Consider the following 24,697-nt stretch of genomic DNA (forward strand, 5'->3'; position numbering starts at 1 on the left):
ATATATAATTTATATTGTTTATATTATTATCTGAAAAAATTAAGAAAATTGCAAACGAGAGTAGAGTTGAACTTGAAACTTGAAAAGAAAAAAAAATTAAGTGCAAAAAGTTAGAGTTGAACCTGAGACATTCAAGTTTGTACTCAAAACCTACACCACCAAGCCACAGCTATTGAATTGCTAATGTTATGAAATAGAAGATATATATTATTTAAAATTGGCTTTGTATAAAAAAAAAAAAAAAAGGTATGGGCTGGGCCTGGGCTGGTGTGGCTATTGCCACACCCTGCCTTGCTCAGGTCCGCCCCTGAGGGTCGTGTGAAGTTTGAACCAGAAGAGTAAGTGCGCGTGGCTTCTTTTTTTATTAAACAATTGCTTTTTCCAAACCTTTTAGTCACAGCCCTTGCTTTTATTTTTGCCGAATGTCACACATCTAAGAGCTGAACTGGGGTAAATGAAGGCTTCCTAAATGGAGGGAAGATGAACTCCAAATACACAATAGAGAAAGAGAGAACATGAATAATAAAGACGGCTAGGGTTTCTTAAAATATCAATAGCTTAACATTACAAAAGGTTACAAGAGAATATATAATAAAACTTAATAGACTCTAACTTACTAATATAAAGAGTCAATAACTTATAAGCCCAACACTTTATTATCTAACATAATCAATGTTCTTTCCCCTCAATTACTTCATTATATAACATGATAATCATGATTAATCTTTTATTTGAAGAATAAAAAGTACATATTTTCATGCTTATATTATATATATAATCTCGTCACGCATATACTTTTAAAAATTCATCCATGCGTGTGTATTGCACCTCTGGATAAAGCTTTGATGCTTCTTCTCCATCCTTCAGTTCAAAATTTGTCAAACACCCTTCAAAGAAAATATGATAGAAATGCCCCACTGCTACTTGGCCTGCAAGGTCCAAACCTGCATTCCACACCAATCAAGAGTCAATTATAAATAGGGTTAAATATGTTTTTGGTCCCTATAAAATTGCGACCTTCTAAGTTTAGTCCTTACTTAATTTTAATAGCTTTTTTAATCCCTACAAAAAAATATTTACTTATAATTTTAGTCCCTGCTAAAATAAATTTTGTTTAATTATCCTTAAACTCTTAAATTTTTTAACGATTCTTTTTATACAAGTTTAGAACACTATGAAAGGTTCATTTACTAAAATCTATAATTTTTTAACATGAAATAAATTAAATATGAATTTTTTAAAACGACAAAAGTTTAAGATATAAGTAACAAAAATATGGACGTAGAAATCAAATTTTTGCGATATTTTTTTCGGAGGACCTTTTAATAACGTTCTTAACACGCCAGTAAAAAATTGTTGAAAAACTTAAGAGTTTAAGCATAAATTAAACAAATTTGGATTGAGTAAGGACTAATATTGAGTGCAAAATTTTTTTGTAGGGATTAAAAATGCTATTAAAATTAAGTAAGGACTAAACTTACAAGGTCGCAATTTTGTAGGGACCAAAAACATAATTAACCCTTATAAATATTTCTTAATATGAATTAATAAAGAAAATTAGTTATTTATTAAAAGATGTGTTTTACCTTTCATGGAAGAAAGAAAGTCTTGTTCGGATATGGTAGATTTCTCTAGTTGCTTTCCAGTAAGTTTCTCCCATTTCTCAACTAGCTCTCTTTGAGTGAGGATGTTTTCTGGTGGCCTTATATATATTGTCTTGTTCAACGTTCGAGGATCATCAATTGTCTTAATTGTGTATGTTGCAACATCATCTTCATCCATATAAACAACTGCCACAAACATGTACAACTCATGTATCTTATTGTGTAAATTCTAAGATTAATATTTGTGTGCCCTAGCTAAGCACACATTAGCAACAAAAAAAAATGTTAACTATTTTTTCTAAGGTTTTAAGTACCTTTGACATTGCCGTCGCCATAGAGAACAACCTTGTCTCGTGGAGGAAAGAGTGTTCCCATTTGAGAGAGGTTACCGGCAAAGTAGCCCGCGAAACAGTTGGCGGAGATGTAAGTGAAAGGGATGTTGGCATCCTCAATTGCTTTCCTTATGGCCATTTTATCATCAAATGTGACTCTTCCTGGTTCAAGTGCATGTCCCATAAGAGCTGGGTCCATCCCAAATTCTGAAGGTAGGAAACGCTAGCGGAAGGAAAAAAAAATACATTTTGTTCAAGTAAGAAAAAAAAAATACGTAACCATGTGAGATAAAATCAATTCATTTTGTGCAGACACTCCCTAAAAAAGTGATTCAAGTCAAAGTTTGTAAGTTTGTAGATTCCCTAAAGAAAGTGTGTAATATATATATATATATATATATATATATATATATATATATGGGTTATGATAGAAGACACCTTTTGTGAAGGTGTCTTTTATCAAGTTACTCTATGAGCATTTGTTAAAAGACACCAACTACTTTTTATGAAGGTGTCTTTTATCAAAGTTATAACTAAAAAAGTGAAAATCACACCTTGAGGTGTGACTTGATAAAAGACACCACACTACTTTTTATGAAGGTGTCTTGTAACATAACCATATATATATATATATATATATATATATATATATATAACACAATAAAGATTAGTTCAAGGGTCAAGATCTAACCCTCTCATCTCTCATTTTAAGAGGTGCTCTCACATGATATGCCCTCTATATATAAAATCCTATCCACTAAATACCAGTGGCGGAGCCACGTTAGGACATGGGAAGGCCATGGCCACCCCATTATTTCTAGGAAATTACCAAAATACCCCTGTGTTAATATGAGATTTACAACCATGCCATCCCACCTTTTTCTGAAACGCTTTCCTCTCTTGTCTATGGTGACAGATTGTAGAACAAAGTTGGTCGGCTTTAGCCAATCAACACTGTAATATCCCGTTAATATTTGGAATATTATCGGATTAATGTGTTAAGAGGACTAATGTTCATAGAAAAATAAATATGACAGGAAAAGTTTGTTTAATTAATTTTTGGACAAGCCCAAGTTACGTTTAAGAGATAGAATAAACACGTTCAAGACAAAGAAGAAACTGGATAGCAGTCACGGGCTGAAGCAATAATTCTTTTATGTTACTATGCAAGGCACTTTTACTGTTTGGACATAATTATATTCTGCTCTTTCCTTTCTATCTCTCGCGTCCTCTTTCTTTTCTTTTTTCTCAATCTTCTTCTCCTTCCTCCTCTACTCTCTCACGCCTCTTCCCATCTCCATTCCACCAAGCATTCCCTCAAACCTTCACAATTCGTTCAAGAGGTAAGCAAAAAAAAAAAAATTTAGCGGCCACCCCAAAAAAAATTGTCTGGCTCCGCCACTGCTAAATACTTTACTTCATTTTTTAACTAGTTTCAAATTATTTTTGGATAAAACATTCTACATATATTACTTCTAAATCTAATTTTATCCACAAACATTTCATTTTAAAATCTCATCACTACCACGATCACACGAGTGTCTTCAACAACCTTTGTTCACCTCACCACAACCTCTACCATTGCCACCCTTTCTCTTCTCTGACATATCAAAATTGTTCGCATTCATTGTAGCAGTACATCGGTGGTGCGCTAGCTCTCAGCCTCATCAGTCATCACCTCTTCTCCTTAAACCTTCGGCTCCGCCAAGGTTGGTTGGATGCATTCGTTAGGTGGAGTTTGACTAAGTCAAAATTAGACATACCATACTTTTAAGGGAACTTCTACAATACACTCATAAATTGAGGTGTATTGGGACTCTTGCTTCATAAATTTATGGATTAACGATCATTTTTATGAAATAAAGAGTCATTTGCCTACTATTAAACAATTTTTTAGAGTTCTATATTAGAATGCCTAAACAAACATCCACACATCTTATTTCACTTGAATATATACCAAATGACAAACACCATCTAAAACACTCATACAACTGCATTATCACATGTTTGAATTGGGTCTGTTTGAGAAAACCAATAAGCTTACTTATAGCTTATAAGCTTGCTTAATAAAAAAAAGTCATTTTTGGTACTGTCATTTCATTACGTTATAAATTATTTTACTAGCTTATAATTTATTACCCAACGCTATTTCACACAGTATTTAAGTTTATAACTTATCATTTTTTTTTCTTCCATTGTTAGCCATATTATTTTTATCTTCCATTGATTTCTATTTAAATTATAGGTATATATTTATTTTGTATTTTCAAACTGTAACAAATAATACTTGTCTTTTTCAATAACACCGACAATATAACTTTTTATAGACAAATTCTCGAATGACACCGTCAATATAACTTTTTATAAACAATTTTTTTTAGAGTTGGAAGTGAAAAAGCCACTCCAAATCATGATTTTTATTTTATTTTATATATAGCATAGATTTAAAATTAAACGGGTTTACTTTTTATTGTTACGTTTATAGCTTATAACTTTTATTGTTACATTTATAATTTAAAATGAATTAATTGAAAGATATTTTATTGTTATTTTTTTTATATAAAGTATAAAAATTCGAATGAATGTAAATTGTGTGGCTTCCTCGTAAGTTTTTGTGACTTCTAGGGTCCAATCTTTGGGGCAACAAGATTATATTTTGAGAGACACTAGGATAAGTGGTATGAACTTTGATTTTGACAATGTTTTGGATGGTCTTTGTGGTACTAATTCAGATTTTGACCATAACAGTTTCACTAGCAAGGACACTAACCCTCCTAAAGCACAACATGTATCAGCGAGTGCCTTTTTTTAATAAAAGTGTTCAAGATATGGATGTCAAGTTTGACATGACCACAAGACATAAATCAATTTTTGGACTTTTGTAAGCAACACATGCACATGATTTTCTTCTAGCTATCTCTACTTATGGGTTAGGTCTGCTTACTTTCAACTTATGTGTAATTTTTTTGTATATATACATATATAATAATATTCTATATAAATTTAAAATAAAATTTCATAAAAAAATTAATTTAATAATATATATTAAATTCAAATTAGTAAATTCTAAGTATCTTAAATTTTTAAACAATTTTTATTATAAATTAATAATGTTCTTTTGTGTTATTTTACATTTTTCATCTAATTGAATTGTTAATTTTATCAAACACTTCAATAAACTTATAAACTATCATTTATTATCCATAAATTATAAGTTATCTGCAATCAACTATTATAAACTATAACTTAGTTTGTCATTTATTATTTTTACCAAACATAGCCCCAACCATTTCATGTAGGGACAACTAATGGTAATTTGTTGTTTGAAAATAGATGAATTTAACTCTTCTTAAATAAACAATTTCATATAAATAATGTAAATATTTTCAACTTCTAGGTGTAAATATTAAAAAATAATACTTTCAAGTATCTGTTCAATATTTTTTCATTAAAAAAAATATGATTTATTAATTTAATCTGTATGTTACTACTTGAAAATTAAAAAATTCATGATTAATTTTATTAATTTAAAGATGGAAAAATGAAAAATTCTTCTCTTTCTTATTTTGTCACATAGGATTACGGTGTTAAAGACGCTAATTTCAATGATCATTTTATTTTCAATTTTGTTATTTTCATCGTTGTTTTTGTTCTTCAACTAATCTAGTGGTTATTTCCATATTAATTTAATCTGTATGTTACTACTTGAAAATTGAAAAATTCATGATTAATTTTATTAATTTAAAGATGGAAAAATGAAAAATTCTTCTCTTTCTTATTTTGTCACATAGGATTACGGTGTTAAAGAAGCTAATTTCAATGATCATTTTATTTTCAATTTTGTTATTTTCATCGTTGTTTTTGTTCTTCAACTAATCTAGTGGTTATTTCCATTTCTTCTAGTAGAGTATATGAATTTTTTTTGGAGAATGCTAACCAATGTCCCAAAGTCATTACTTAAGCATCCAAAACAAGTAAGTTTTTATAAAAAAGTTATGTAATCATTAATTGATCAAAATGAACATCTTATATTTTCAAGATAAAATTTCTATTTGCAGATTCCTTAACCATTGCCCTGAGAACACTGGTTAGCAAAACTCATTTTTTTTAGGGGAGTGGAGTACATGAATTATAATTATAATGATGTACATACCTTGACGTTCCCTGCATCCTTGATGGCCTCAACAAGTTTGAGTTGCAACATCAAGTTGTGAGATCGAAAATGAACTCCAGACATGGTGCAAATAACAACATCAACTAGTTTCACAGCATCTACCAAACTCTGATGATTAGAAAAAGAACCTTCCACAAGATGAGCACCTAGTTTCTTGAATGAAAGAAGCATTTGCATCTTCTCAGTATCAAGCCCTATATCAGGACGTTGAAGTACGTAGGTTTCATGACCTTGTTCTAAACTTGCCTTCACTATTCGCCTCCCAATATACCCAGTACCCCCCACAACTAGAACCTTACTCTTTCCCATTATTGTTTTTCTATCTTGTACCTATAGTTCAATTTTTCCTGTGCCAACTATTTATAACAAAATAATGTGACCTTTTTCCTCAAAAATATAAAAAAATAATGTGACTTTTCTTATACTCTAGTTAATATAAGAGCCATGTTAACTGTTAACATATCATAAGATTCCACAAATAACAAATATTTATAAAAAAAATTAACTTTCAAACTTTTATAAAATAAATTGGCACAATTTTTAATATATAATTTTATTTTTGGTATACTAACATATGCCTTGATGGTATATATTAGTGTTTCCCTTAGTATATATTTTGTTAAGAAGATAAAATGGAATATATTACCAAAAGCCTGGAAAATCAGCACAAGAAGTGCCAAAAAAACCAACTGAAAAAGTATCAAGTTACATCAGAAAATCATTGGATACAAAACAAAAAGTGGCCAAGTGTCGAAACCCCTATTACAAATAGATACCCAAACAAAGTAAAGGATTCAACCACAAAAAATGATAACAGAAAACAAAGCCTTATATTAAGGTAAAGGGTTCCTTTAATATAATATTGCCTTCAAAACAGTATAATGGGATAACTTTTGTTAAGATAATAGGCTTAATAGCACTTTTGGCCCCCTATGTTTAAAAACTACAAAACCGCCCCTTATGTATTGGTTTCGTTGCACTTTTGGCCCCCATGGTCAATTTTGACCTGGTCCACGCTGACATGGCACCCACATCACTTATGTGAGGTGCCACGTGGAGTTTAATTTATTTTTTTTTTTTATTTTTTTTAATTCATTTTTGTTTTTTTTGAAAAACAAGAAAAAGAAAAAGGCTTAATAGCACTTTTGGCCCTCTATGTTTGCAAAAGTTGCGATTTTGGCCCCCTATGTTTAAAAACTACAAAACCGCCCTTTATGTATTGTGGCTAAGTGTGATGACAATTGTCCATTCTACATGAGATTTAGCAAACGAGCAAACGGCCGCAATAACAGGGAACTATGACCAATAGAGTCGGACACTTAGCTAAATCCGCACGCAAAAGGAATGTGGTTCTGGATTCTTTAGATTAGTCATCTGGACTCGTCAGTCTTGTTGGTAGCCGCCCGTAGTCCCTTTTTCCAGTCTCAGGGAAGGATTCAGATAGAACCGATTCAACAACAGAGAAAAAAACTTTCTATTCCAAGGAGGTGGGAAGGGCTTTCAGTCCAGACTCATTCTTCTAGGTCCAATTCCACACGGAGCGGCAATCAAGATGGCAAGGAAAGTCATTGATAGAAAGATTGCTACTCTAGCTTTGCTAATGAGAGTTGGGAGTTGAGTTGGCTTACGTTCCTGCGGAACTTCCGAGACGAAGTTAAGACTTTCTTTTAACCCTCTGTTTGATCTCGAATCGCTCTGATACCACTCTTAGAGGAAAGCTGTCCATTATCTCAGCTCTGAGACTATGGAGGGCTATAACGAGCCGTGGGAAAGTCCCCATCGACATATCCTGATGTTCTTGGTGAGCTAGCCAGTCATCACCAGCGCACATGAGATAAGGCTAAGGAGAAGATGAGAGGCCCTGCAATGATTTCTTGCAGCTATTGAGTTTAGTACACCGTTCTCATACCTATACACAAATCTCATATCCTACAGTAAGATAGACCATACTCTTGAAACATGGGGTGAGTATGTCTTTCATATCAGACCATCAAAAGGTATGCAATTGTTATTAGATTATAGTTGTTATTTATAAATGTGTTCCTGTTTAATTATGTTTTAATGATGTGTTATTTAACTGAAGGGACTGGTGAACACAATTGCATCAATTCATGATACTCATGAGCATAGATTGGGTGTAAAGCATCTGTATGGGAACTTTAAGAAGAGACATGCAGAGGAGCATTTGAAGGAAGCAATAAGGGGCGGTTTTGTAGTTTTTAAACATAGGGGGCCAAAATCGCAACTTTTGCAAACATAGGGGGCCAAAAGTGCTATTAAGCCTTTTTCTTTTTCTTTTTTTTTCAAAAAGAAAAAAACAAAAATGAATTAAAAAATAAAAAAATAAATTAAATTCCACGTGGCACCTCACATAAGTGATGTGGGTGCCATGCCAGCGTGGACCAGGTCAAAATTGACCATGGGGCCAAAAGTGCAACGAAACCAATACATAAGGGGCGGTTTTGTAGTTTTTAAACATAGGGGGCCAAAATCGCAACTTTTGCAAACATAAGGAACCAAAAATGCTATTAAGCCAAGATAATAATGTAACTTAAGATTAAATGAACTTTTGATCCCTCTATTTTACCTTGACTAAACTTTTAATCCCCCTTTTTAAAACCAAATTTTTTATCTCTCTATTATATATTTCTTTGTATTTTAATCGCCTATCAGTTTTGATGATGTACCCCTTTTATTAATGACATGACGCTTAGATGGCAAGAGTTAATTTGTTTCCATTTCATTATTTTGATTATTAATTTTATTATTCATTTATTTTATTAAGCATTGGTATTTACTCCCTCCGTTTCAAAATAAGTGTCGCTTTAGCTAATTGCACACATATTAAGGAATGGAATAAAGTAGTCAAATGTCATAGCAATTTTACAAAATTATCCTAATCAACTATTGGTTTATTTTTCATTAAAGAAAAAATAATATTTTGGAAGTAGTGTAACATAGTATTAATTGAAGGGTAAAATTGAAAAGAAAAAGTTATTATTGCATTGGAAACTGAAAGTGACATTTATTTTGAAACAATTTTTTTTGACTAAAACGACACTTATTTTAAAACGGAAGGAGTAATAGATACCTTCGGTTTATTTTAAGGAATTGAGAAGAAGAAAAATTTGTTGGTGCTCATAGAGCGAGAGTGTTCAATTAACCATCATCTCTCTCCGAGTCCCACATGATTTTAATATTAAAATAAAATGATATAAAGTTAATGATAGATGATATAAAGTTATTGATGAGACTGATTTGGTGTTTATTATGTACTATTATTAAAAAATGGTTTAATACATACGCAGGTCTCTTAACGTATTTTTTCTTCTCACTTCAGTCCCTTAATTTTTAAATGTGTCAATTTAGTCCTGTAAGTCCTCTTTCGTTTACCCATTTGATCCTTTCTGTTAACTTTTAAAAAAAAACGTTAAGTCTGCACAGTATGCATTAAAAAATTAAAAAAAATTAAAAAAATCAGAAAAAAAAATTAAAAGAAAAGGAAAATGGAAGAGGCGTGAGAGAAGAAGAACCATGCATCTTCCTGGAAAGTTTTTTAGTTTTCCTTCAACTCAAAATCCTGGATTTTTTTTCTTTCGTTTTCCTTCAATTTCTACTTCACCTCACAAATCCTGTTCGTTTTCCTTCAATCTCTACCCAAAAATTATGGATCTGAAACTTCTCTAACACCTTGAATTTGCAATTCAAAGCTGAGAAGCTTAACACAAACCAAACACCTATTGAAACATAACTCGTTTATCTATCAAGAACACTGCAAATTGGACTATCATTTGAGGTAGTACTGTCCTTAACGATTCCAATTCTCTTGTACACAAGAAGCTTTCTAACAGAGACAACAAAGAGAAACAACAAAACAAGAGTCAGGTTCACGCATACGGTGTAAAGAAGTTGATGGAATGAATTCAAAATGGGTCAGCGAGAAAAGCATTACAGAATTTGGGAAATTGGGAAACGATGATGAAGCAATTCAAATGAATATTGAATTTAGTTTTAAATGAAAAAAAAAATAGAGTTGTTGTTGATGAAAATCAAAAAGAAATTTTGAATGTTTATTCTCCATGGGTTGATTTGATTATGCAAGGAAGCAACACAGAATCTGCTGCGAGTGTTTTGTGATGATTTTGGTTCAATTTCAATTTTTGATTTTTCTGGATTTTTGATGAATGTCAACGATGAAGATGAAAATAATAGGAAGAAGATGAAGGTAGAAATTCAAAAAGATCAAAGGGTTGAAGGAAATTGTTATGGGTTTTGAGTTAAAGATTAAAGTTTTTTCTTTTATGGGTTTTGAAATTGAATATTTATGATTTTTGGAGAAGAATAAGTTGTAGAAGAATAAGATTAAAGTTTCTTCTTCTCTCACGCCTCTTCCATTTTCCTTTTCTTTTAATTTTTATTTTTTTTCTGATTTTTTTAATTTTTTTTAATTTTTTAATACATTCTATGCAGACTTAACTTTTTTTTAAAAAAAGTTAACAGAAAGGACCAAATGGATAAACGGAAGAGGACTTACAGGACCAAATTGACACATTTAAAAGTTAAGGGACTGAAGTGAGAAGAAAAAAATAAGTTAAGGGACCTGCGTATGTATTAAGCCTTAAAAAAATTATAAAATTAGTGGTGTGTACAAGAGAGACCCACTTAGGTATCGAGAAATGGGTGTCTCTGTTGTTATTGGCAAATCTTCCTTAGGACTCATTGGAGCTACTATCTATATTCTCTTCTTTATTTATTTTCTTTATCTCTTATACCAAACAATCTCTCTTTCAAATTAATCACATTTCTCATATCTCTCTTTTCTCATACTCTCCTTATCTATTTATATCTTCACGGTTTGTCTTGAAAACCAAACACTAGTAGGCATGGCAATAGGTCGTGGTGGGGATGGGGCTTCCAAATACTTACTTTTTACCCCACCCATATCAAATGAAGATGATAAATCGAATCTCATCCCCGTCCCCGACGGGTTCGAGTATCCCCGCTCCATCCCCACCGCCACGGTGGATAATTATTTTTAATAAAAAAAGTATTTTTCAGCCTCAGTCTCAATGTTGTAATGCATTATATCCAACAATGATATGATGTCGATCAATGGCTATGGTGATAGAGAAGAAAAAGAGAGAGGGTGTTAGACGTGGAAGGAGAAGAGATAGAACTTAGAGAAACGAGTGTCGTGTGGCAGACTGAGACTTTGATTGAGCGAGTGAAATGATTTATAGTTTGTGTTTCTATTTATATAAAAGGATAATAAATTGATTTTCAATATTCGGAACGAGTTTGGGTATGGAGTCGGGCCTCGGGGTGGACACTTATATTCTCATTATTCGTCCTCATACCCATGTTTTGAAATCGCGGAAAACTCAAATTCATACCCGAACTCACTCAAAGCACAGAAAATCCGTCAATTTAAGTTTAGTTTAGGTAGGTATCATCCACATGTATGAGCTTTGTTGCCATGATTAAATATAAGTAAAGAATAACTAATTGTGAGTTTCCATTTCAGACATCACACAACATTATTGATAAATAGGGATGGCAAAGCGGGCCGGCCCGCCCCATTTAGGCAGGTCCCGTCTAAGCCCGCTAAAAACGAGACGAGACGAGCCGAGTCAAATTTTGTGACCGAGTCCAAAATCTCACCCGCCCCATTTAGTGACGGGCTTGCGAGTTGGCGGGCCGGTCCGCCAAACAAAAAAAAATTATTTTTTGTTTTTTTACAACTTGTTACAAAAAAAAACTATGTTGCTTTTACCGTAAAAAAAATATAAAAGAATAGGTAGCAAGTAAATTTGTGAAAAACAAGATAATTATCAAATTGTCGAATTCAACATCATAACTAATAGCAAAATAAGGCAAATGTGCAACATAAAACAAATCATAAAATAAATCCAACAACCAAATTATAAAATAAGTCTCAAAATAAATAAACTCAACAACCAAGATAAATCCAAAAGCATAAAATAAGTCTCAAAATATATCTAACAAGCAAAATAAATCCAAAAACATAAAATAAGACTCAAACTAACAAATTAAAACACGAGTTAAGCGGGACGCCCAACCACGCCTCGTGCCTGTCCCGTTTTCAACGAGTTATGCGGGCCGACCCTCCCCGTGCCCGTCCCGTATTTTAACGAGACGAGACGAGCCAACTATAGAAAGCGAGTTCAAAACTTCGACTCAACCCGCCAAAAAAATCGGGCCAAACGGACTGGCCCGGCGGGTTAGACCCGTTTTGCCACCCCTATTGATAAATATCTCTAATTATTCCTCTTTATGGTAATTTCATCTGTGTCGGTACTGAAACAACCTCCAACAAAAAAATATTCACCTTTGAAGGAGCTGTAAATTAGAGCATCTCTAATGGGGGTCCTTACTTAACAAGGACCACTCCCCGTTAAGGACCCTCCATTGGAGGAAGAAAAAATGAGTCCCCGTTAAGGAACGGACAACTATATGAGGACCCTCTCTCTCCTGGGTAACTAACGGGTCCCACATTTAAAAAAATAATAAAATGTGTACTACTTGGTCCCACTTGCATAAAGGAGTAATAAAATGTGTACTACTTGGTCCCACTTGTAAAAAGGAGTAATATGTAAATTATTTTTGTTTAATGATGTAAAGATAGTGGGACATATTGAAGTACTTTTCATTGGAGTCCTTATTAGTGTATTGTCATTGAAGTCATTGAGTCCTTAATAGATACTTTTATTAAAAAATTATAAATAAGTGATGTGTCACGTATGGTCCATTTAAGGAGTCCTGGTTAGAGAACTACCATTGTGGATGCTCTTAGTTGGCAACTAAATTAAATGATACAGCAATTTTCGAGGCATAATAATTGGAGACGTACAATAATTGGAGACATTTATCAATAACTTGGTTTGAAGTACAAACTCACAACCACTTGTTCTTTTCATGTCCAATACTGTCGTCATTGCAATTAAGCACTCTATTTTCAAGTGGTTGGAACGATTGAGTAAAGATCCATTCCATTTCTTTTATTTAAAAAAATAAATACACAATAAATTTTAAAAACAATTCATGATGGTAAAACCTATTTGATGATTGGAACTACCACTTTTTTTTGTCTATTTCTTTCATAATACAATCTTCATTTATTTTTATAAATGAAGTGGATCTCAGCTCCCAAATGAGTAGACTAATGAAGAGGTGAATATTTTCTTTTGGGATTCATTGAGTTGGAGAAAGGAAAAAAGCAAACAAAAAAAAAAGGTTCTAAATGAACACAAAAAAAAAAAGGGTTAATTATGTTTTTGGTCCCTACAAAATTGCGACCTTGTAAGTTTAGTCCTTACTTAATTTTAATAGTTTTTTTAATCCCTACAAAAAATTTCTGCACTCAATATTAGTCCTTACTCAATCCAAATTTGTTTAATTTATGCTTAAACTCTTAAGTTTTTCAACAATTTTTTACAGGCGTGTTAAGAACGTTATTAAAAGGTCCTCCGAAAAAAATATCGCAAAAATTTGATTTCTACGTCCATATTTTTGTTACTTATATCTTAAACTTTTGTCGTTTTAAAAAATTCATATTTAATTTATTTCATGTTAAAAAATTATAGATTTTAGTAAATGAACCTTTCATAGTGTTCTAAACTTCTATAAAAAGAATCGTTAAAAAATTTTAAAATTTAAGGATAATTAAACAAAATTTATTTTAGCAGGGACTAAAATTATAAGTAAATTTTTTTTTGTAGGGATTAAAAAAACTATTAAAATTAAGTAAGGACTAAACTTAGAAGGTTGCAATTTTATAGGGACCAAAAACATATTTAACCCAAAAAAAAAAAAAATCCACCTCTTCGTTAGTCCACTCATTTGGACTAGCTAATGCATGGACTATATATAATTCGAATTGTATTAGCACATAGACTGAACACCCGTTTGTAACAAGGGTATACACTTTAAGAGCCATCCTTCATACTTATTATAAAAGCCAGTTAGGTCAAGCAAATGCTTAACCCTAATTGCTTTTGTGTTTTCCCTCCCAAACACATCTCCTAGGTGTGTTATGCAAGCTTTGGTACCATCATTTAATGATGCATTTAATGTTGATTTCAAGTTTTCAAATTTGAATTTCCCTCTCAAGTGTGGACATGTCATCATTAATGTCTCCTTGGTGTGTTATGCAAGCTTTGGTACCATCATTTAATGTTGATTTCAAGTAAATATTTTTTCGTAAAAAAGTTTCGGTAAAATATTTTTTTTACTTTAAAAAAAAATTCGGTAAAAAAAAATTCCCGGTAAAAAAAATTTTCAGGTAAAAAAAAATCCCGGTAATTTTTTTCCATATTTTTTTCCAATAATTTTTTTTTAAAAAAATAGTTTTTTTTCGGTAAAAAAATTTATTTGTAGAAATTTTGGGGCTTAGGGCCTTTTAGATTGATTCACATATGAAGGTCATATGCTAATGCTCTCCATTAGTTTCTGTGGTGTTTTTGTTTATTGATGCACTTCCTTTACATTGCTCTTTTTTGCCGTTGTTTAGAAAAGTTTAATTGACGTGTTTTTTTTAAGTAATAAATTTATTTAGATCGATTCACAAACTAAGGTCATAAGATATTGTTGTTAGTTTCTGTGCTTTTATTGTTTATTGATGCACTTTGTTTACAATGCTCTTTTTGCCGCTATTTAGAAAAGTTTAATTGACATTGCATTTTTTTGTTATGCAATATGTGTCGCATGATTATATGTTTTTGGGTACACACCATACAAAAGACATTGGTTATGAGTTGTACCGTTATGTAACTTTGGTGGATCCAAAATGCAATCATGCATAAAACGAAGAGTTGTTATTGTATTGAGATACACAAAGCACGTATATATCAGCAAGCATGCACTGGTTTTACATATATAATTGTGCAGTACTTATGATATGAGCCGCATGTGTATGGGAGGACTCCACACGTGTGTGTGTGTATACCTAACTGATGGACAACTAATCGGCATTGCAAAAAATGAACCATTGACTTTGTTATCTAAAGCATTGAAGGAAAAAAAACCAAACTGAGCATGAAATGGGCAACAAGTTTCACAAGAATCCTCTAAAGAGAATCATTGTATTCATATGAGGTAAAAAAGTCGTAACATAAGTTCGCGCACTCCTTTTGCCGATATCACTAATGGAAAGCAATAATAATACTATAAGTTATAATGAACACAAAGAATTCTATTGCGACTATTGTCAAGATCACCTATCCAAATATATTAGATAGCATGACTGATATAGCTTATTTTCAAGACAAGTCCATATTAACTCCAAAGCATTCAGTTGTCAAACAAATAAACGATTATATATTGGATTTGATTCCAGGCGAAGCAAAAATGTATCTGAGTTAAGATTCGCCGTTAGCAACAAACCCGAATGGCGATGCAATTGATGTTGTCCACACTCCTGAATTTCTCAACACAATTAATACACCTGGTCTTCCAAATCACAAACTCAGGTTAAAGGTTGGTGTTCCAGTGATGTTGTTAAGGAATACAGATCAAAGATCAGGATTATGCAATGGCACAAGACTAATCATAACTAGAATGGGTAAATTTGTGCCTGAAGGAAAGGTCATATTTCGAAGCAATATATGCAAGAAATTTTTTTATACCAAGATTATCTCTTACTCCTTCTGATGTCATGATACCTTTCAAATTTCAACGGAGACAGTTTCCAATAGTTGTTTCTTTCGCAATGACTATTAACAAAAGTCAAGAACAATATCTGAAGAAAGTTGAGATATATTTGCCAAGTCATGTGTTTTCACATGGTCAGTTATATGTTGCAATATCAAGAGTTACCTCCAGAGATGGATTGAAGATGATTACAATGGATGAAAATGTTCAAGATGCCAATGTGACTTCAAATGTAGTATATCCAAAAGTATTTCGTAATGTAAGATAAGTTGTGCTAAAAATCAATGATTTTTGTACGATATTTTGATTTATTGCATTCCAATGGTAGCAACAAATTATATTACTAAAGTCACCATTATGCGACTAATATTTATCGTAATTGGAATTTTATAAAATATTACTTACATATTGATTCAGTTATAACCAATTAATATAGGAAGAGACTAATAATCGTAACTTCAAACGCGCATGTGTAAGCTGGTAGGACCCGTGCGGAGCACGGGTCGATGGTCTAGTTACTCCTTAATCTTATTAGGTTTGCAAACACTAAACCCTAAAAATTTCCCTCTATTTCTAATGCATTAATTACTAATGAGAGCAACCCTAAATTTTTCCCTCCCATCCTATTTGAAATTTAAATTTTGGTGGAACTTAGTGGAGTTTGTATTGTTAATTGGGTCATTGTGGCTTTATGGTTTCTATGCAAAGTTATTTTCAAATTTTCATGCCTGGTATACACAATACATTTAATTGTGGTTTTATGGTTTTGAAATTTTGTTTGGCTTTCCTTATTTTTAGGCTTACTATTATTTATGCAATTTGATTTTCAATTCAACTTTCTCTCTTTTATTAAACACGGTCTTTTTGTTCTTCAGAGGCTTTTCATTTTTGATTTTTGGATTTTTAGTAACATTAGGTTAATTTTTTTTCTAGGGTTCTCTCTTGGTTGTGATTGTAAGTAAGCTACATATACAGTTTTTTTTTCAATTGCTTCTATTCATGGCAAGTGTACAACATTCAATCTTCTTTGTCTATTATTTTGGTTTTATGGCTTTGTGTGCATCTCAACTCCAAACTTGCTTCTAAATGATTTTTTTTCTTTCAATTGCTACTGATATCAATCAGACATAACCATAACATAAATCTCACACAAACATAAGCTACGAGAGAGAAGATGAAGAGAATGAATTGCTGCAAACACTATACTTGATTCACACAAATTAGTTTTCAACATACTAATAAAAATAAGGGAAGACCGTTCGTGATGATTTGATCAAGATGAGAACATTTTAGTTCGAATATGATGTCGGAATTGTAAGTAGCAGATTGTTCGTTTATGTATTTTGCCTTCCGTATCATACTTCACCAAAGAGATAAATGATGTCATTCTGCCTTGCATATGTTAAATATTTGGATACTCATGTTATTATACTTAGTTGTTAGATATCTTTCATTGATTAATATCTTGGCTACTTATGCGACTTATAAACTTGGCCAGTAAATGCTTATGTGCAGAAGTTAAATGTTATAGGGACTATGTTTATTTATAAAGACTTAAAAGATTAGGGTTTAGGAATTATAAGTTAAAATATTAGAGCTGCTGGTCCGTATTTGGCGTTGCATTTTTGTAAAAACTATTTCATGTTAGGATATCATTACATGAAAGACCGTATTTCATGTTAGTAGTGTTGCATGTCTTTTACATTCATTTATAGTTTGTTAACTACCTGAAAGTCTATCACTTTGACAAATTTTATTGCACTTTATATCAGAATGTGTTTGTTACTTTCAGTCAATCTACTTATAGATTCATACTTAATTTATTTCATCGCAAGGCAAAGCTACCCGCTTGCTTCTCAAGGGAGTATGGAATGGAAATGGCTCCCTTTGTTATGCTTCGTGATCCAAACAAGAATAAATTCAAGGTTAAGATTTAGAAGAAGAATGGTAAGGTCTATTTCACTGAAGCGCCCGAACTTACGATACTTGATTACTTGGGGTATAGCTAGAAATGTAACATGAAGTTCAGTAATGGCAAGGATCTGTCGTGCATCATTTATGGGCAATGGAACATATTTGTGAAGCACGTAAGTTCACTAAATGATCAATGGTTAAGTTTGGTGTGACGGATGCTGCAAATCATAGGATCATTTTCATACTTCTGCCTCTGATGTTGGTTCTCCATTCAAGGATTCCTCTTATTAGTATTTCTGGAAGAATTAGTGGAGATGGACTGTCACCTAACTTGGAAATCTGCTCATATATTTCCTTTTGTTCAATGTTATCTTGATGTTTTGGTTTTTTCTTTTTAGTTTGGGACATGTAATGCACATTTTTTATGCACTTTTTGGGTGATGTTGTTTTGTTGCGCTGTTATGTTATGTTGTGTTGATCTTTTGCGACTGGATTTCAGTTTTGTGGGTTATTGTCATGTTTGATCAACACTAATTTAATGTTGTTTTGCTTTGACTACTATATTTGTTCTGCCAGACTTCATTTCCTTTTAAACAACCCTCTCCTTAGAAATCTGCTCATAATACACTAGAAATCTGCTTACAATTGAATGAGTTTTGATCTTAGCAACTTTGGATTCAAAATACATAACAACGTGAGAACCTGATACAAAATATAGATCATATGCTTCTTAGTTAGCATGATAAGAATCAACTGATGACCAATAATGAACTGAAAGCGAGTTATTATCCAAGTCAACATACTAAATAATATGAAAAAACAAGTGCTTAAAATCTTAGAGGCTTAGTTTTATATAAACAATTTAGAAAATTGATAACTAGAAACAATAAAAAAGACTTCAAAATGCTGAGATGATGCTAACGTTTTTTTCTCCTTTTTTATCCGAAGTTAATAGTATATAATATGAAGAAGAAATGCAAATATGATGATTAATTAGATGGGCATTTTAAAGACCAAATACGAATGCTTGAAGAATAAAATACACTTTAAAGTCCAAATGTATATTAATGTCTTACATGCTTGGTCGGGATCGAAGTAGCAAGTTAATAAAAACGAAATATATGATTTGTATCTTGATTCTTCAAAAAAGAAAAAAAAAATCATTTGTATCTTGAAAATATATTATTGTAAACAAAATATACAACAATGAAATTTAGACATCATTTATTTTCTCACACCAATTCATCATTCTATTTTCTCTTTATCAATCTTTTTCTATCACATAACACATCTACTGCCTCACACTCTCCCTCTCTTTATCTTTCAAGGTATTGGGTAGTATTTGAGTGTCTACATAATTTTTTCAAAATGAAGAAAATATAACTTAGTATGTTTTTTAGAAGAAAATATAATTAAGTCTTTAATTCTAAAAGACCCGTGCGGCGCACGGGTCATCAATCTAGTATGAATCATTCTAATCAATCCTCTCATGTGTTTATTGTATTTCAAATCTTGAAAGTGCACATTTTTAATTGAAGAAAGAAAACAATTTTTGGGTAACTGTGTCCGATTTCTCCTCATTTTGAACATAAATTGACAAAATTCAAGAACCATCTGAAAGCACCTTCTGATATCTTTGAAGCACCATGATGTGATTTGGTTAAGAATGTAGTAGAAAGGGTAAATGGAAGGTTAGGTTTTATGGTGGAGTGATGATGAGAAGATTGAGTTGAAAATGAGGTATTTGCTTTAAAATTGTGATGATTAAGGATTAGAATTATTTTGGTAGAAGGGATTTCTTTCAAGATTTTGTTTTTAAAATTCAAAATTTTATCATTTGGACCTTTCTTTCTTCTTCATATTTTGATAAAATCTAAAAAATATTACATTAGTTTTGTTTGATTTCTAGAATTTTTTAGTGGTATTCTTGAGATTTTATTTGATACGTTTTTTCATTTTTCACTTTTTGGGAGGTTTTTTAGGAAAAAATTCACAACTATTGAAATTGGAGGATGTTCTTATCGTTTGTTAGACTTATGCATGTTTCGAATTATAAATTTCGAACCACATTTTTTTTGACATCCCACTTGTTTGACATTGTGACGAAAATGTCACATGATAGTAGACATGACAATGGGGTGGGGTGGAGACGGATTTTACTTTCCCCGTCTCCATACCCTACTCTCATATAGGCATGGCAACAAAACCCATACTCGTGGTTACCTGTCCGAACCAAACCCAATTTGACTCGGATGGGTTCCCGTCAAATTGAGTTTGGTTCGGATGGGTACCCGCGGGTATGATTTTTGTTGCCATGTCTATGTCTAACCACAATCTGACACATGAACAACCTCATTTTAAAATAAAATAAAAACGAAAAAACCTTGTGAAGGAGAGAGAGAAAAGAAAACAACAAACATATTTGTCACATTTTGGTTGGACAATGTCATGTGACATTCCCGCCACAATGTCACAAGTTGGATCCATTTTTTGAATTCAGATTATAGAATATGAACAAGGATAAAATTGAAATAACATATGAGGCACGTGTAACTCATAAGGTGGAAAAAAATTTCTCTTATTTTTTTGGCTAAATTGGTCATTTGGTCTCCTAACTATTTTCTTAGTTTCATTTTGGTACCATAACTACTAAAACGTCCATAATGGTCCTTTAATTTTACCTCTGTCAGTCAGTTTGGTCCATTTATATTAACTTTAACCCCAAATATCTAAGATGGACCAACATTATAGATGGTTCACCATAGACCTTATTAATTTTTTTAAGTTAAACCATTCGATTTATTTTCTAAAAGGTAAATTGTTGGATCATAAAAGTCTACTATATCTTACAGTGAGCCAACAACAACAAATATATCTTGATTGTTTAATTAACTTTCATTTTTAATATTTTTTGGTACATGTGGCATTGAAAGTTATCTTTTTTTTTTGCTTGTCGTCTCCTTCATGATTGGATCCCAACCAAAGACAATTTGTTTTGGCCCGACATTTTTCCTCAAGACTTACAATTATGTACATCTGGGTGTGGCTCGACCTAATCGGTGGATCACCTTTTTTTTGAATTGTCCCTTCTTCGGATCTAATTGACATCTCTTATGACAATGGTTTAGTGTTTCATCTGTTGCTCTAATTCTCTTGACACATCACTTTCTTCAGTTTGGCAATATGGGTGGTAACTTCAAACCTATTCAACACTTTATAGTTAATTTGGTTTTCGTGTATTTGGGTGATTTGAAGAGAAAGAAATAATAGGATTTTCAACAATAAAGAAGAAACGGGGCATCATCTATTAGATATAACTAAATTTCGCTCTATTTGGTAGTTGAAGACAAATAATGTTACTTTTGCTTTTGATTACCACAACTGGTGGCTTAATCCCATTGTTTGTTTGAGTTTTGCATATAATTTTTGGTTCATGTATTGTAATGATACCTTAACTATCAAGTGTTCTGGTTTTGCACTCATTGTGCTGTTCAAAATGCATTTTTTTTTGGGTCAAGTAGCCTAGTGGTTAGATTAACACACATTATGTGTGGAGAAGTGGGGATTCCGAGGTTCGAACCCCAGCCCCTGCACAAATTATCTCTGATAGCTACCAACTGAGCTACATTTACGGGGACATTTTTCTATAGTAATATAATCTATTTTAGTCCTCAATCAAACATAAAAAGAATTGTTAGCTATTGATGGAAATGTGAATAAGTACGTAACTACTTTTATTATAACCATATAGTGAGAAATTTCTCTTTTTTTTTTTTTTGAAACATCATATATATTAGAAACAACCTTGCACAAGGAGTGCAAAAAGGCAAAAGTTACATCAGTTCACAATTACAACAAAAAAACCCCAGTAGCTAACAACAATCCACCGCGCACAGGGTAAAAAAACACTAACAGAAAAACTGCTAATATTCAGCAGAAAAACAGATAACAACATGCGGCAAAAACAGCAAGGCATCAGCTGACAACACCAAAACCAACCTCTTCCCAGCTGCGAAGCAAAACAGCCAGCAAGACTCTCACCATTAGCGCCTGTTCAGACACTCCTTTGGATTCCATATCCACTCGTAAAATAGACATGTAGGTATCCGTAGTCTACTCATCGCCCAATACCAAGAAAGCGCCTTGATCTCATCCACCACCTCATCCACATGCTTCGCTTGATTTTTAAAAATCCTAGCATTCCTTTCTTTCCAAATTGCCCAAACCGCCGCATGCCAAATTAACCAAAACGCTTTCAAGAGGCGCCTAGAATTACAAGCCTCACTCCAACCGTCAAAGTGCATCAATAAATGTTGAGGGGTAATAAAATTAATCTCTAGCCAATCCATAATCTTCCTCCATATCAACACCACTACGTCACAATGAACAAAAAGATGAGTCGTTGACTCTTCCCCATGACCACATAAAAAACACTCACGGGACTCTCTGGGAGCTAAAGCATGCCTTCTCTCTAGATTTGAACGTGTTGGAATACGATCAATAATGGCCAACCATGAGAAAGCCACCATCTTTGACGGAGCCGGACTCTTCCAAAGCTTTGTAAACGACACTTCCACTTCCTCACTCAAACCATCTTCCGTAAGCACCAAATCCTTGAGAACTCTATATGACGAGTTCACCGAGTACACCCCTCCATCTTCCGGCAGCCACCATCATCTATCCACATCCTCCCCCAAGAGTGTACCGTCTATCATAGCCAAACACGCTACAATTAAATTATTTTCCCAAATGAAGGTGCGCCTCCTCCACATAAGATTCCAAGAGACCACTCCATTTTGTAAGTACCACAAATCCCGCACCTTTGCCTCCTTTTGGAGCGAAATGGAGAAAAGCCTAGGGAAAATACTTGCTAATGGTTTGTCCCCTATCCACCTATCCTTCCAAAAAACTCGTCTCCCTCCCACTTGAAACCTTCCTCACCACCTTATTAGAAAACCAATTATCACCAAGACTCCCTTCCAAATTCATCAAGTCTACATGTATTGCATGGTTATCATTAGTTAAAGACTCACAAATCTAAACAAGAAATGTGACAAATCAAAACAACTTTTTATGGATATGATATGATGGTCAGGACCTTCGTCTCAATTATAAATTATTTGAGACAAATATAAATGCATAGAGTAAAGTTTCAAGATTTTTGCTCTCCACCCAGCACAAATCACTCGCACCCTGCAGCCATTCCATTTTTACCCCTGCGCAAGTTAGGTCACGCTGCGCACCTTAACTTGCGCAAGGTATATTTTATGCGTGACTTAACATGCGTTGCGCAAGTTAACTTGTGCGGCGTTAGTTAAGTCATTTAACAGCAACACAGAAACACATTTCCCTCATTTCTCCAACTTCTCAACTTCGAAAATTTTCCCCCCATATCCGATTTTCATCATTCTTGCACCATTCAAAGCCAATTTCTCCCACATTATCAAGTAAGTGATGATTACCCTACTTAATTGCATTTAACTTGTAGAAATTTTAGTTTTTTTTAAGAAATATGACATTTTTAGGTTTTTATAGATTTGGTTTGCATGTTAGTTTTGATGATTGTTAGTGACGAATTAACTTAGGAATTGTTGTTTAGAAGTTGCTTAGAGTAGAATGTGGTAGTTTAGGGTCTACAAATTGTTAGATTAAGGTAGTTGTTTGAAAATTGCACACCATGTGTTTGGTAAAATGTCTCAATGGTAATTATTTTGTTGTTTTGGATTGTGACTTAACAAATTAGTTAACACATGATTTGTTAATTTTGATTATAACATGTTTGACTGCAATGTGGTAGTTTACGGATTGAAATGACACTGTCAAAATATTAGTGTTGTTGTTGAATTGTTAGAAATGACACAATGTCCGTGTGAAAATGTGTCATTGATTTTTTGCTTCTTTAAATGTTGTGCAAATATGTCTCGGAGGAATACGTCTCAGAGGCCGCCTGAGGTGACGAATGACAGACTTAGGTTAGGGAGAGTGCAGAATTCTACTAGCAGTGCACGGAGGGAGAAGCAAACAGTACGCCCTCCTATGGCTGGTCGAGGGAGAGGTGGGGGCACGAGACTTGCTAGAGATGGAGATGACGTTGCAGAGGGGTCAACGTCGCAGACGGGTCCATCCCAGACTATGGACCCGACGCAGTATCAGCCGCATTATGAAGTCTATCAGCAGCCGCATGATGCGTATCAGTTTCAGGAGCCTCAGCCTCACCAGTACCAGTTTGTTATTGAGGAGCCTGTTGTTGAGGAGCCGCCTGTTATTGAGGAGCATCAACAGAATGATGAGCCTGAGCAGCCTCAACAGCATGAGCAGCCCGAGCCTCATTTTCAGGGGGTGCCGAGGGTAGTGTACGAGGCCGGTCCGGACGGCTATGCAGGGGGGCCTTCTGAACTCTCGCTTTTACCTAACTTTGGTGGACATGTGGCTTGTAGGATATGAGTTGATGCCGATGTAAGTATAATTTAATGTTTATTTTACTTATTTTTTGTTTTGAAATTCAATTAAAATAATTAATGTTGTTTATTTTACTTCTTAGTGTTTATTTTACTTCTTTTACTATTTATACAAATTATTCTAATTATTATTTTACTTATTTAATGTTAGAATTAACATTTATGTTAGCATATATTTAATGTTTGTTTTACTTATTATTTATTTAACGACTTATTGTTTGTTGTGTTTTGTTTTTGTATTTCAGTTTCGAAGAAAACATAGGGTGAAAGGTATCTCCCACGGGAAGAAGCTGAGCATTAAAAATTTGGCATTGCCTATTCCGGGGGAACAAAATGAGTGGTTTTGGAATGAAGTGAATATGTCCGGTCTGACTCCCCTCCTGACTAGTGGGTACGAGAACATATCTCACGGGTTCGTTTGTGCCATGACAGATAGATGGCATGCGGAGACCAGCAGCTTCCATCTACCGGTTGGAGAGATGACCATCACACTAGATGATGTGGCGTGTCTCCTAGGCATTCCCATCACTGGGAGACTCCTTCCTG

At 33.2% G+C, this 24,697-nt stretch overlaps 2 protein-coding genes across 2 annotated transcripts; both read right to left on the reverse strand.

Annotated features, from left to right (window-relative positions):
* Positions 1–538: 538 nt before the first annotated feature.
* LOC146920560 (isoflavone reductase homolog) lies at positions 539–6,495 on the reverse strand. Its single transcript, XM_085713987.1, has 4 exons — positions 6,090–6,495; positions 1,919–2,159; positions 1,587–1,790; positions 539–944 (listed from the first exon to the last, which is right to left on the reverse strand). Exons 1-4 carry the CDS (start codon positions 6,417–6,419, stop codon positions 784–786), a joined length of 936 nt encoding a protein of 311 aa, XP_085570113.1. The 5' UTR covers positions 6,420–6,495; the 3' UTR covers positions 539–783.
* A 15,241-nt stretch (positions 6,496–21,736) lies between these two features.
* On the reverse strand, positions 21,737–22,222 carry LOC146920561 (uncharacterized). Its single transcript, XM_085711157.1, has one exon. It carries the CDS (start codon positions 22,220–22,222, stop codon positions 21,737–21,739), a length of 486 nt encoding a protein of 161 aa, XP_085567283.1.
* Between the last annotated feature and the right edge of the window lie 2,475 nt (positions 22,223–24,697).

Source organism: Medicago sativa, chromosome 5 (assembly GCF_051527215.1).
Source record: "Medicago sativa cultivar Bolivia chromosome 5, Bolivia_mono, whole genome shotgun sequence".
Lineage (NCBI taxonomy): Eukaryota > Viridiplantae > Streptophyta > Magnoliopsida > Fabales > Fabaceae > Medicago > Medicago sativa.